Source organism: Pseudophryne corroboree, chromosome 4 (genome assembly GCF_028390025.1).
Source record: "Pseudophryne corroboree isolate aPseCor3 chromosome 4, aPseCor3.hap2, whole genome shotgun sequence".
Taxonomy (NCBI): domain Eukaryota; kingdom Metazoa; phylum Chordata; class Amphibia; order Anura; family Myobatrachidae; genus Pseudophryne; species Pseudophryne corroboree.
This window is the reverse complement of record NC_086447.1, coordinates 418,419,940-418,433,416: the sequence shown is the minus strand read 5'-3', so window position 1 is coordinate 418,433,416 and position 13,477 is coordinate 418,419,940. Positions and strand designations below refer to the sequence as shown.

At 45.6% G+C, this 13,477-nt stretch overlaps 1 protein-coding gene across 1 annotated transcript in view; it reads right to left on the bottom strand.

Annotated features, from left to right (window-relative positions):
* Positions 1–13,477, bottom strand: part of CD109 (CD109 molecule) — a 559,535-nt gene that overhangs the window by 82,776 nt on the left and 463,282 nt on the right. The window contains exon 27 of the mRNA XM_063916820.1: positions 5,382–5,547. Coding sequence (XP_063772890.1) covers positions 5,382–5,547 — 166 coding nt within the window. The remainder of the gene's footprint in view (positions 1–5,381; positions 5,548–13,477) is intronic.

Below are 13,477 nucleotides of genomic sequence, written 5' to 3'. Positions count from 1 at the left end.
CACGCTCATTATATATTGTGCTTTATTTTTAACATATATTGCACTAAACAACTGTGCCCACCCCCCCCTGTTTTTCACTGTGATCTGTTCAGCAGTGCTTTGGCAGGGCCAGCGTCTCTGAGGAGAAAATGGCGCTGGTTAGAGCTGTGAGGGCAAAGCCACGCCCCTTGTTGGCGCGCTTCAGCCCCGCAATTTTCTATATATTTATACTGGCGGTTGTCTGTATTTAGTGCCCAGGCACTTAATATCTCTCTTGCCAGTCTCTATCTCAGGTATACATGCTGCCCAGGGCACACCCCCTGCGCCCTTGTAGTGCCGCTTGTGTGTGGGAGCAATGGCGCGCAGCGCAGCTGCTGCGTGGTACCTCAGAGCCACTAAAGTCTTCTGCCGTCACTGAAGTCTTCTGTTCTTCATTTACTCACCCGGCTTCTTTCTTCTGGCTCTGCAAGGGGGGTGACGGTGAGGCTCCGGGAACGAGCAGCTAGGCGTACCAAGTGATTAGACCCTCTGGAGCTAATGGTGTCCAGTAGCCTAAGAAGCAGAGCCTTTGAACTCACAGAAGTAGGTCTGCTTCTCTCCCCTCAGTCCCACGATGCAGGGAGACTGTTGCCAGCAGTGCTCCCTGAAAATAATAAACCTAACAAAGTCTTTTCCGAGAAACTCAGTAGAGCTCCTCAGTGTGTGACCAGTCTCTCTGGGCACAGAATCTAACTGGAGTCTGGAGGAGGGGCATGGAGGGAGGAGCCAGTTCACACCCATTCAACGTCTTAAAGTGCCCATGTCTCCTGCGGATCCCGTCTATACCCCATGGTTCTTGAAGCATCCCCAGCATCCTCTAGGACGTATGAGAAATAAACTAGATGTCCCATCACTACACACAACAGTGCTCAGGATGCAGCTGCCTATCAGGGCCTCACTGAGGGGTATATTCATCATGAAAAAATTGTGAACTGAGAATTTTTAGTTTTAAATTCTCAGCCTTCTCATTCACTATTTTTTCGGTATTCATCATTACTGGAAAGGTGAAAAAGCTGTAAGGATACCGTGAAACGCATCAGGTGTTTATCCCTACCCACTGATCAGCATTACAACACTACTATCCAGTGCTTGGACCAATTCTGGACTATTATTCAAGAAGCCTTTACTAAGGAACTTGTATGATCTCCATTACCTGTGGCTGGTAGCTCCCAGGACACCGTGCATCTAGTAAGGACTCACTGCATTTGAATCATATGAACATACGTGCAGGATATCTCTTCCAGCAGTGACAACTGTAGTAAATGACCATTTCTGATGAACTGTGCACAATATTTAAGAGGCCTAGTAACATTCTTTTCTTCGGAATTGTAGTCCAGTTATATTAATAGGAACATATCACTCTGGAGAAACATACTTCTTTGACCCTGTGTCTTCCTGAGGCATCCCACCATTCTGGGCCAGAAGCAGATAGAGCTGCTTGGAATAGCATGGAATAACGTCATGCTCTACGTCAGAACTAATGGATACTAATAACAGTGTGACAGGTCTCCAGCTTCCTGACAGCGGCAATCACGTCTCATTCTGCCTTCCAGTCATAATGCTTCGCAGCAAATCAGCTGTCCCTGGCTAGGACCGTCAACCTTGGGAACCTCTCCTGGCCAGTGCCTCTCCACAGGTGAGTACACAACTACTGACTTTTATTAACCCTGTCATTGTGGAGCCTGCACTGTGATCTATTCCTTTCTGAGCAGTCTGCCTTGGCCTATTCCTGGCTAACTGGCATTACCTTATTTTAATTAGCATTTGTCTGGGGACACTTTGTATATTCCTCTCCCACAAACAATTCCTTTCCCCAGTCCATTTTATGCATTGGGGAAATTTCTAATTGTGGATGTGTGTCTCCACCAAGTGGCCATCACCTCCATCCAAACAACCAAGTCACACTTGCTTTGTCTCAATGGTAACTCTGGACTCCTCTGTCAGATTGTAACTATGCTAGTCCTCTGACTGGGTGAGGGAGATTGACCTGAAAATTCTATCATGATGTCGTCTGTGAAGTCTCTCAAAGGCAATTATTTCCTTCTTGCCCCGGTCACTTTTTCTGAAATACTGTCTCTCTGCTGATTTCCTAAAGCCTTGTTGTTAGAGCTTCCCATACCGGTTCCTCTGATACAACCATCTGTTACAACATTTCATGCTCCTCTCATCTGAAGTTCCTTCTGGACCATGTGATAGCCCTATGATTGTGATGTCTTGCTAATCACCCCGAATTACCCTGGTTCCATCTTTAACCACTGTGTCATCTTTCGCCACCTTCTGCCCCCATTTATCCCATCCCCACTTTATACTGCTTGATTGTGCTTACAATGAGCAACATCACTATGTCACTGCAGGGATCAGTGACCTGTCTCTTTGACTCTCTTGGCATAATGGTATGTATCGCTGATGGTTACCATGCCCATGAGCTAGGGTTCGATTACTGCAAAGGACAAGATGCTTTGAAAAACAATTTAGAATACTTTTCTGTTATCGATTTTATGCTGGATATAATATATATTATACATTGCAATTCTCATTTTATTACACACTGCGACTTGTACAGTACACATTGCTCAGCAAGTGCGATCATCAATTTCTGCAGTGTGCTCACACAATGCTAACATGCCTTACAAATGAAAACTGGTCCCCAGGCTGGAACTCATAAAATGTTGTAAATAATCGAAGCAAATGGCCTGGGATTGACCTTGGTCTCTCCACTCCACTGGCTCCCTCGACTGCTGGCCCCAAACTTACTCTTTATCACCCAATAATTGCATACTTTTCGACAACTTGTAATAGTGCACATTGTAAATACTTGTTTTCTTCCCTGCCCCTGCCGATTACTGCAATCTTTCATGATCCTCTCTTCCCCTCATGTATGTTTGTCAACTAATTTATTCCATGGATGTCTGAGGGTGTCAGATACTTAAATAACCTCAATCAAAGTGATATTTTCCCCTCATACTGTTATAATGTATCTAAACCAAATTTGACATTCCTTCAAAAAACATTTACTCTTCCACCTTAGGTGTTTCCCACTTAAAGGTCAAACATAATCTCTCAAGTAGACCCCTTACAACGAACAAAGCACTATGGGTGTAATTCAGACCTGATCGTAGCGGCAAATTTGTTAGCAGTTGGGTAAAACCATGGAGGCAATTCAGAGTTGATTGCAGAAGCAAATTTGTTAGTAGTTGGGCAAAACCATGTGCACTGCAGGTGTGGCAGATATAACATTTGCAGAGTTAGATTTGGGTGGGTTATTATGTTTCTGTGCAGGGTAAATACAGGCAATTTACACTGCAATTTAGATTTCAGTTTGAACACATCCCGACCAAATCTAACGCTCTTTGCATATGTTATATCGCCCCCCCCCCCCCCTGCAGTGCACATGGTTTTGCCCAACTGCTAACAAATTTGCTACTGTGATCAACTCTGAATTACCCCCCATGTACACTGCAGGTACGGCAGATATAACATGTGCAGAGAGAATTAGATTTGGGTGGGTTATTTTGTTTCTGTGCAGGGTAAATACTGGCTGCTTTATTTGTACACTGCAATTTAGATTTCAGTTTGAACACAACCCACCCAAATCTAACTCTCTCTGCACATGTTATATCTTTGCCCACCCTGCAGTGCACATGGTTTGCCCAACTGCTAACAAATTTGCTGCTACAATCAAGTCTGAATTACCCCCTGTGTCTTCAGCGATCTTCAGTTAAATGTCTAATTTCAATAATATACTCTGAGCTGATTAAATCTCATGCTTCTCCCTGTGATCCACACGAGTTGGCCTGAAAAACAGATTTGGGAGTAGTGTTGGCGGGCGATGACTGGATAGAGATATGAGAGAATGCTGCCTCTAACTCTATTTGCATTAAATTAGAAGAAAATACACACACACACACACACACGCGCACACACACACACACACACACACACATATATTTATTTTTGACAATGTTAATGTGCTCCTGCTGTTTGGAAAGTACAGTTGTGTCCTCATACATCATTGCTGCAGTCACGCGAAACAGCCCCTCTTTGTGCGCTAGGTCCTGTGAGAGTCTGCTAGCGCCAGGCATCTTTTTTGCTGAAAAAGCATCTTAGTGACAACGTGATGTGGCTAGGGTGCACCAGGAGACTGTGCTAATTAACTTGATATGCGACTTGTATATCTGTTTGTGACTTCGTCTCTGAATCTGTATACAAAGTGCTGCAATGTAGCAGCCACAACTTTTTTCTCAATACAAGTTCCTTTGTACTTCATATCAGTCACACACAATATATGTGTCACATATCAAATTGATCAGCACAGTCTCTTGGTGCATTCTAGTCACATCATGTTCAGCACAGTCTCCTGGTGCATTCTAGTCACATCATGTTCAGCACAGTCTCTTGGTGCATTCTAGTCACATCATGTTCAGCACAGTCTCCTGGTGCATCCTAGTCACATCATGTTCAGCACAGTCTCCTGGTGCATTCTAGTGACATCATGTTCAGCACAGTCTCCTGGTGCATTCTAGTCAGATCATGTTCAGCACAGTCTCCTCAGCACAGTCTCCTGGTGCATTCTAGTGACATCATGTTCAGCACAGTCTCCTGGTGCATTCTTGTCACATCATGTTCAGCACAGTCTCCTGGTGCATTCTAGTCACATCATGTTCAGCACAGTCTCTTGGTGCATTCTAGTCACATCATGTTCAGCACAGTCTCTTGGTGCATTCTAGTCACATCATGTTCAGCACAGTCTCCTGGTGCATTCTAGTCACATCATGTTCAGCACAGTCTCCTGGTGCATTCTAGTCAGATCATGTTCAGCACAGTCTCCTCAGCACAGTCTCCTGGTGCATTCTAGTGACATCATGTTCAGCACAGTCTCCTGGTGCATTCTTGTCACATCATGTTCAGCACAGTCTCCTGGTGCATTCTAGTCACATCATGCTCAGCACAGTCTCCTGGTGCATTCTAGTCACATCATGTTGCGACTAAGACGCATATAGACGCCCATTGCTAGCAGAGTTGCACAGGACCTGTCAGCTCACTCACGCCAGGCATCTCGCGATACATGGTGTATTGAGGCTATATGTATGAGGATACATCTACATTCTTTCCATACAAACATATTATTTAAAGTTTGTGAGCAAATTGATAAATGAATGAATATGCGTACACAAATCTCTGTTCCATAGATCCCTTGACAAAAAATATACCTCTATGACCGAACTGCGCAAACATTGATAAGGCATATGAATGCTTCATATTTTTAAAGTTAAAACTGTAAGTACAAATGACATGTTCAATTCCACTACTTGCCATCCACAGACAACACAGACGTTCTAAAAGTAATAAAAAGCTTTAATTACCTGTGTGCTCTGCTCTGTTATTTAGAAGGTCTAGACCTTCTTTAGCTTTGTTCCTTCCAACCAATGACAGTGCATACGTCACAAGACTAAGAGTGTAGTTATCTGAGATGACTTCATTCATTTGAGACTCCAAGTAATTTGTAGAAGCTGTTATTTGAGATGAATTCTAGAGGGGCAAGAAACATTTGTTTTCAATCAAAGAGTTAAAAACAAATCATAATTCAGTGGAAATAGCAAATATATTTCAGTTACTCAGAGAAATTTCATATTTCTTGTTTTACTATATTTCTCATCGGTATGCAATTCATTTTCTGTGATGTAAAGCCAAAACCAGAATATAAAATGCATAATTTATAGTGCAGAAAAAGAACAATGGCCCTCATTCCGAGTTGTTCGCTCGCAAGCTGCTTTTAGCAGCATTGCACATGCTAAGCCGCCGCCTACTGGGAGTGAATCTTAGCTGATCAAAATTGCGAACGAAAGGTTCTCAAAATTGCGAATAGACATTTCTTTGCAGTTTCTGAGTAGCTCGACACTTACTCTTCCAGTGCGATCAGTTCAGTGCTTGTCGTTCCTGGTTTGACGTCACAAACACACCCAGAGTTCGGCCAGACACTCCTCCGTTTCTCCAGTCACTCCCGCGTTTTTCCCAGAAACGGTAGCGCTTTTTCACACACTCCCATAAAACGGCCAGTTTCCGCCCAGAAACACCCACTTCCTGTCAATCACATTACGATCACCAGAACGAAGAAAAAACCTCGTAATGCCGTGAGTAAAATACCAATCTTCATAGCAAATTTACTTGGCGCAGTCGCAGTGCGAACATTGGGCATGCGCAATAAGCGGAAAATCGCTGCGATGCGAAAAAAATTACAGAGCGAACAACTCGGAATGACCACCAATGACACGGAGATTGCGATTTACCTTTGGAAACAAGCTTAGAAGCCAGTCTCTCTGAAAAGATGTTTGTACATTGTGTAAAATAAGAAAAAATTAACATATATTTTCATGATGAAAAATGTTAAAATTAAAAAAAATCATACAAAAAGGAATTCATACAAAAAATACACACTTTATGTTAAACTATTTGTTATATTTAAGTATAACAATATCTTGCTAGTTAACTTGCACAAAACATTAGGAAGTAGTCCACATGTGACAGTTGTAATGTTATGACCCTTCATTTCCACAAAAGAACATGGGCTAGTTGGCCAAAATGACTGTGGGAAAATCAGCGGTCAGTGCTGGACAGCAAGGTGGTCAGTGTTGGATGCTAATAGAAATGCGGATGGATCTCACAGATATCTGCAAACTGCTCAGGCACTCTAGAAAGCAAATCGCTGACTGCGTTGCTACAGGCATAAGTCACATGGATCGAGGTCGCAAAGTGCAGACGGATTGATCCGCACACCATGCGGAAGCACGGAACTCTTCTGTCTAGTGTAAGTTAGAGATGTGCGGCGGGAACGTTTCGTATTTTGTGTTTTGGTTCTAATTCCCAGCTCGTGTTTTGGTTTTGGATTGGTTTTGCCAAAACCACCCTTTCGTGTTTTTGATCTGGATGATTTTTGAAAAAAAACATAAAAACAACTAAAATCACAGAACTTGGAGGTAATTTTGATCCTACGGTATTATTAACCTCAATAACATTAATTTCCACTCAAGCTAAGCGACACAAGTGTGCGGCACAGACACCTGGCCCATCTAGGAGTGGCACTGCAATGGCAGACAGAATGGCACTTAAAAAAACTAGACCCCAAACAGCACATCATACAAAGAAGTAAAAGAGGTGCAATGAGGTAGCTGTATGACTGAGCTAAGTGACACAAGTATGCGGTACAAACACCTGGCCCATCTAGGAGTTGCACTGCAGTGGCAGACAGGATGGCACTTAAAAGAACTAGGCCCCAAACAGCACATGATGCAAAGAAGAAAAAGAGGTGCAAGATGGAATTGTCCTTGGGCCCTCCCACCCAGCCTTATGTTGTATAAACAGGACATGCACACTTTAACAAACCAATCATTTCAGCGCCAGGGTCTGCCACACAACTGTGGCTGAAATGACTAGTTTGTTTGGGCCCCCACCAAAAAAGAAGCAATCAATCTCTTCTTGCACAAACTGGCTCTACAGAGGCAAGATGTCGACCTCATCCTCATCTTCCGATTCCTCACCCCTTTCACTGTGTACATCCTCCTCCTCACAGAGCATTAATTCGTCCCCACTGGAATCCACCATCACAGGTCCCTGTGTACTTTCTGGAGGCAATTGCTGGTCAAGGTCTTCCTGGAGGAATTTATAATTCATTTTAATGAACATCATCTTCTCCACATTTTGTGGAAGTAACCTCCTACGCCGATCGCTGACAAAGTTACCGGCTGCACTAAACACTCTTTCGGAGTACACAATGGAGGGGGGGCAACTTAGGTAAAATAAAGCCAGTTTGTACAAGAGCATCCAAATTGCCTCTTTTTCCTGCCAGTATACGTATGGACTGTCTGACATGACTACTTGGATGCTGTCACTCACAGAATCGTCGACAATTCTTTCAATGGTGACAGAATCATATGCAGTGACAGTAGACATGTCAGTAATCATTGGCAGGTCCTTCAGTCCGGACCAGATGTCCGCACTCGCTACTGACTGCCCTGCATCACTGCCAGCGGGTGGGCTAGGAAAGCTGTTGACGGGTCACGTTCCGCTTGACTTGACAATTTTCTCACCAGCAGGTCTTTGAACTTCTGCAGACTTGTGTCTGCCAGAAAGAGAGATACAACATAGGCTTTAAACCTAGCATCGAGCACGGTGGCCAAAATGTAGTGCTCTGATTTCAACAGATTGACCACCCTTGAATCCTGGCAAAGCAAATGAAGGGCTCCATCCACAAGTCCCACATACTTTGCGGAATCGCTCCGTCTTAGCTCCTCCTTCAATTTCTCCAGCTGCTTCTGCAAAAGCCTGATGAGGGGAATGACCTGACTCAAGCTGGCAGTGTCTGAACTGACTTCACACGTGGCAAGTTCGAAGGGTTGGAGAACCTTGCACAAGATGGAAATCATTCCCCACTGCGCTTGAGTCAGATGCATTCCCCCTCCTTTGCCTATATCGTAGGTGGATGTATAGGCTTGAATGGCCTTTTGCTGCTCCTCCATCCCCTGAAGCATATAGAGTGTTGAATTCCACCTCGTTACCACCTGGACTTATACGCCAGTACCACTGGAATTATACGGAAGGATCACTGGATATATACGACAGTATCACTGGAATTATACGCCAGTATCACTGGAATTATACGGCAGGATCACTGGATTTATACGGCAGGATCACTGGATTTATACGGCAGTACCGCTGGACATATACGGCCGTACCACCACTGTGACTGGACTGATGCAGCACAACACACCACAACTGGACTGATGCAGCATAATACAGCACCACTGGACTGGACTTATACAGCAGCACTGGCCATATGGCAGCAGAGGACACAACCACTGTGACTGGACAGATGCAGCACAAGACACAACCATTGAGGACACTGAGGACGGAGACACGTCCTCTCTCTACACTCTCTAATGCCGGAATGAAAATGGTGGGGACGTGCGGCTCCTTATATGGAATCCAAACCCCGCGAGAATACGACAGCGGAATGTTTTGCCTCGTTCTGGTTTCTGAGTCAGGCGGGAAAACCCGAGCCTGACTCGGAGCCGGGCTCGTGACGTGAAGTTCGTGGGGGTTCGGTTCTAGGAGAACCGGAACCCGCTCGTCTCTAGTGTGAGTGACATGGTAGTGTTGCGTGTGTGTAAACTGATTTTGAGAGTGCGTAGACGGTGATGGAATCTTGTGTCCGATGGGTCTTTTTCACCCAGCATGGAGTGGGTGCAAGTCCAGATGCTAATGATGCAGATGTAAAAACAGTGGGCAGCCTGGCACTCCACATTCAGATGCATGGGTATTCAGAACATAACAGGCAAATTCTCCCCTTAGCACAAGCTAGCAAGTAGGCTGCTGTTGCAATACTGTAAAGTGGCTGCAGATGAATTTGACTCAGAATCAGCCCCTAAGTGACAGATACTTGTACGTTTTTGTTGTGACCTTGCTGAAGCATAAAAATAGGATTTAAATTACCTACCGGTAAAATCCTTTTCTCGTAGTCCGTAGAGGATACTGGGGTCCACATTAGTATCATGGGGTATAGACAGGTCCACTAGGAGCCGTGTGAGCTGGTTCCACCCTCTATGCCCCTCCTACCAGACTCAGTCTAGGAAACTGTGCCCGAGGAGACGGACATACTTTGAGAGAAGGATATAAAAGGATAGTGGTGAGATTCCGAACCAGCACACACAAACTAGAGGAAAGCCAAGCTAACCAAACTTTAAACCAGGAACAGCAACAGCTGAACCAACAATACTTAACCAAGTAACAGTGCAGGAAGAAACAAAGCACTGGGCGGGCGCCCAGTATACTCTACGGACTATGAGAAAAGGATTTACCGGTAGGTAATTAAAATCCTATTTTCTCTTACGTCCTAGAGGTTACTGGGGTCCACATAAGTCCCATGGGGATGTATCAAAGCTCCCAAACTGGGTGGGAGAGTGCTGAGGTTCCTGCCAAACGGATTGACCAAACTGAAGGTCCTCAGAGGCCAAAGTATCGAACTTGTAGAACTTAGCAAACATGTTTGAACCTGACCAAGTAGCTGCTCGGCAGAGCTGTAAAGCAGAGACACCCCAGGCAGCCGCCCAGAAAGAACCCACCGATCTAGTAGAGTGGGCCTGTACAGATTTTGGACATGGAAAACCTGCCATGAAATAAGCATGCTGGATAGTAAGTCTGATCCAGCGTGCAATTGTCTACTTTGAAGCAGGACACCCAATCTTATTGGGATTATAGAGAACAAACAGCGAGTACGATTTTCTGTGACGAGCCGTCCGCTTCACATAGATCTTCAAAGCCCTCACGACATCCAAGGACTTTGAAGTAGCAGAGCTGTCGGTAACCACCGGAACCACAATAGGTTGGTTGATATGAAACACAGATAGCATCTTTGGAAGAAATTGCTGACGAGTTCTGAGTTCAGCCCTATCTTCATGAAAAACCAAATAGAGGCTTTTGTGAGACAACACCCCCAGCACCAACACACGCCTCGCAGAAGCCAAGGCCAACAGCGTGATGGCCTTCCATGTAAGAAACTTGATGTCAACGTCCTGTAAAGGCTCAAACATTTCCGATTGTAGGAACTGCAACACCACAATGAGATCTCAAGGTGCCGTAGGAGGCACAAAGGGCGGTTGGATGTGCAGAACCCCCTTCAGAAATGTCTGAACATCAGGGAGAGAAGCCAATTGTTTCTGGAAGAAAATGGATAAGTCCGAAATCTGGACTTTTATGGAGCCCAAATGTAGGCCCACATCCACACCTGACTGCAGAAAAAAGGAGAAAACGTCCCAGTTGAAATTCCACTGCAGGAAATTTCCTGTACTCACACCAAGAGATGTATTTTTTCCAAATACGGTGGTAATGTTTATACGTTACCTCCTTTCTGGCTTGGATCAGGGTTGGAATAACCATATCAGGGATCCCTTTCCAGGCTAGAATTTGACGCTCAACCGCCATGCCATCAAACGTAGCCATGGTAAGTCATGATAGACGAACGGCCCCTGTTGGAGAAGGTCCTCACGAAGAGGTAGAGGCCTCTAGGAGCATCTCCAGTAGATCCGCATGCCAGGCCCTTCTTGGCCACTCCAGAGCAATGAGAATTGCTTGAACCTTTTCCCTTTTTATTCTTTTGAGAATCCTTGGGATCAGTGGGAGTGGTGAAAACATATACACCATCTGGTAGACCCATGGAGTCACCAAAGCGTCCACCGCCACTGCTTGTGGGTCCCTCGACCTGGAACAATACTGCTTGAGCTTCTTGTTGAGACGAGAGGCCATCATGTTGATTTGTGGCACCCGAATACCTCCAGGTGAAGGCCCCACTCTCCTCGGTGGAGGTCGTGTTTGCTGAGGAAGTCTGCTTCCCAGTTGTCAACTCCCAGAATGAAGATCGCAGACAATGCCACAGTGTGTCTTTCTGCCCAGAGGAGACAACTTGTTACCTCTGACATTGCTGCACTGCTCTTTGTTCCGCCTTGTCGGTTTATGTACGTTACTGCCATCACATTATCCGACTGAACCTGAATGGCTTGATCTTGAAGAAGATGCGATGCCTGTAAAAGGGCGTTGTATATGGCCCTTAGTTCCAGAATGTTGATTGGAAGAATGGCTTCCTGACTTGACCATTTTCCTTGGAACTGTTCCCCCTGGGTGACTGCTCGCCAACCTCTGGGGCTTGCGTCTGTGGTTAGCAGAATCCAATTTTGAATCCCGACCCTTTGGCCCTCGGTCAGGTGAGAAGTCTGAAGCCAACACAGAAGAGAAATCCTGGCTGTTGGCGACAGACAGATCCTCTGGTGCATGTGAAGATGCGTTCCGGACCATTTGTCCAACAGATCCAGCTGGAAGGGCCTTGCGTGAAACCTCCGTACTGTAGCACCTCGTAAGCGGCTACCATCTTTCCCAGAAGGCGAATGCATAGATGCACCGATGTCCGGGTTTGTCTTAGAACATCCCACACCATCAACTGGATCACCAATGCTTTTTCCAACGGAAGGAATACCTTCTGCGCCTCCGTATCCAATATCATCCCCAGGAACGGAAGCCTCCGTGTTGGTTCCAGATGAGATTTTGGTAGGTTCAAAACCCACCCATGATCCTGGAGTAGTCGGGTTGAGAGGTCAATGTTGACTAACAACCTCTCCCTGGATGATGCTTTTAGCAGCAGATCGTCCAGGTACGGTATTATGTTCACTCCCTGTTTGCGGAGGAGAAACATCAACTCTGCAATTACCTTGGTGAACACCCTCAATGACGTAGAGAGGCCAAATGGCAGGGCCTGGAACTGGTAGTGACAGTCCTGTAATGCAAATGTTAGATAAGCCTGATGAGGCGGCCAAATCGGAATATGAAGGTACGCATCCTTGATATCCAGAGACACCAAGAATTCCCCCTCCACCAGACCTGAGATCACCGCTCTCAGAAACTCCATCTTGAACTTGAACACCCGTAAGTACGGGTTCAATGACTTGAGATTTAAAATGGGTCTTACCGAACCGTCCAGTTTCGAAACTACAAACAGGTTGGAATAATAACCTTTGTTTTGCAGCTGAAGTGGAACTGGAACAATGACCTGAGTCCGTACCAGTTACTGAATCGCTTCCTGTAAAGTCATATTTGCTTCTTGAGAAGCTGGTAAGCCTGATTTGAAGAATCTGTGAACTGGGAGTTGCTGAAACTCCAGTCTGTAGCCCTGGGCTATAAGATCTTTGACCCAGGGATCCTGGCATGACGTTGCCCATATGTGACTGAAGAATCTCAAACGGGCTCCCCCACCTTCCTGTCTTCCAGGCAGTGTGGTCCACAGTCATGCTGAAGACTTAGAGGAAGCAGATCCGGGGTTCTGTTCCTGTGAACCTGCAGTTGTTGGTTTTCTGGGTTTACCTCTATTGCCTTTGAAGGCCGTAGAAGAACCTTTGGTTCCGTTTTAAACTTCGCTGTCCGAAAGGACTGCAGAGTTGGAGCAGTGTAGGATTTTCTAGCCAGGGGGGCTGTGGAAGGAAGGTATCTAGACTTACTCGCCATAGCCTTGAATATCCACGTATCCAGTTCATCTCCAAAAAGGACTTCACCTGTGCAAGGTAGGCTTTCCACGCCTTTCCTAGAATCTGCGTCCGCAGTCCACTGGCGTAGCCACAAGCCCCTGCATGCTGACACTGCCATGGCAGTGGTGCATGCATTGAGTAAACCAATTTTCTTTATGGCCTCCACCATAAAGTTAGCAGAATCCTGTATATGCCCCCTGGATAAGGAATCTAACCAGTCAATTAGATTACCTGACCATTTAGCAATGGCCCTAGAGATCCATGCACAAGCTAGAGTGGGTCTCTGGGCCACCCCCATAGCTGTGTACAGATATTTGAGAGTGGTCTCAATCTTGCGGTCTGCACCATCCTTCAAGTAAGCTGCCCCAGGGACAGGTAAAACTATGCGTCAACTATCC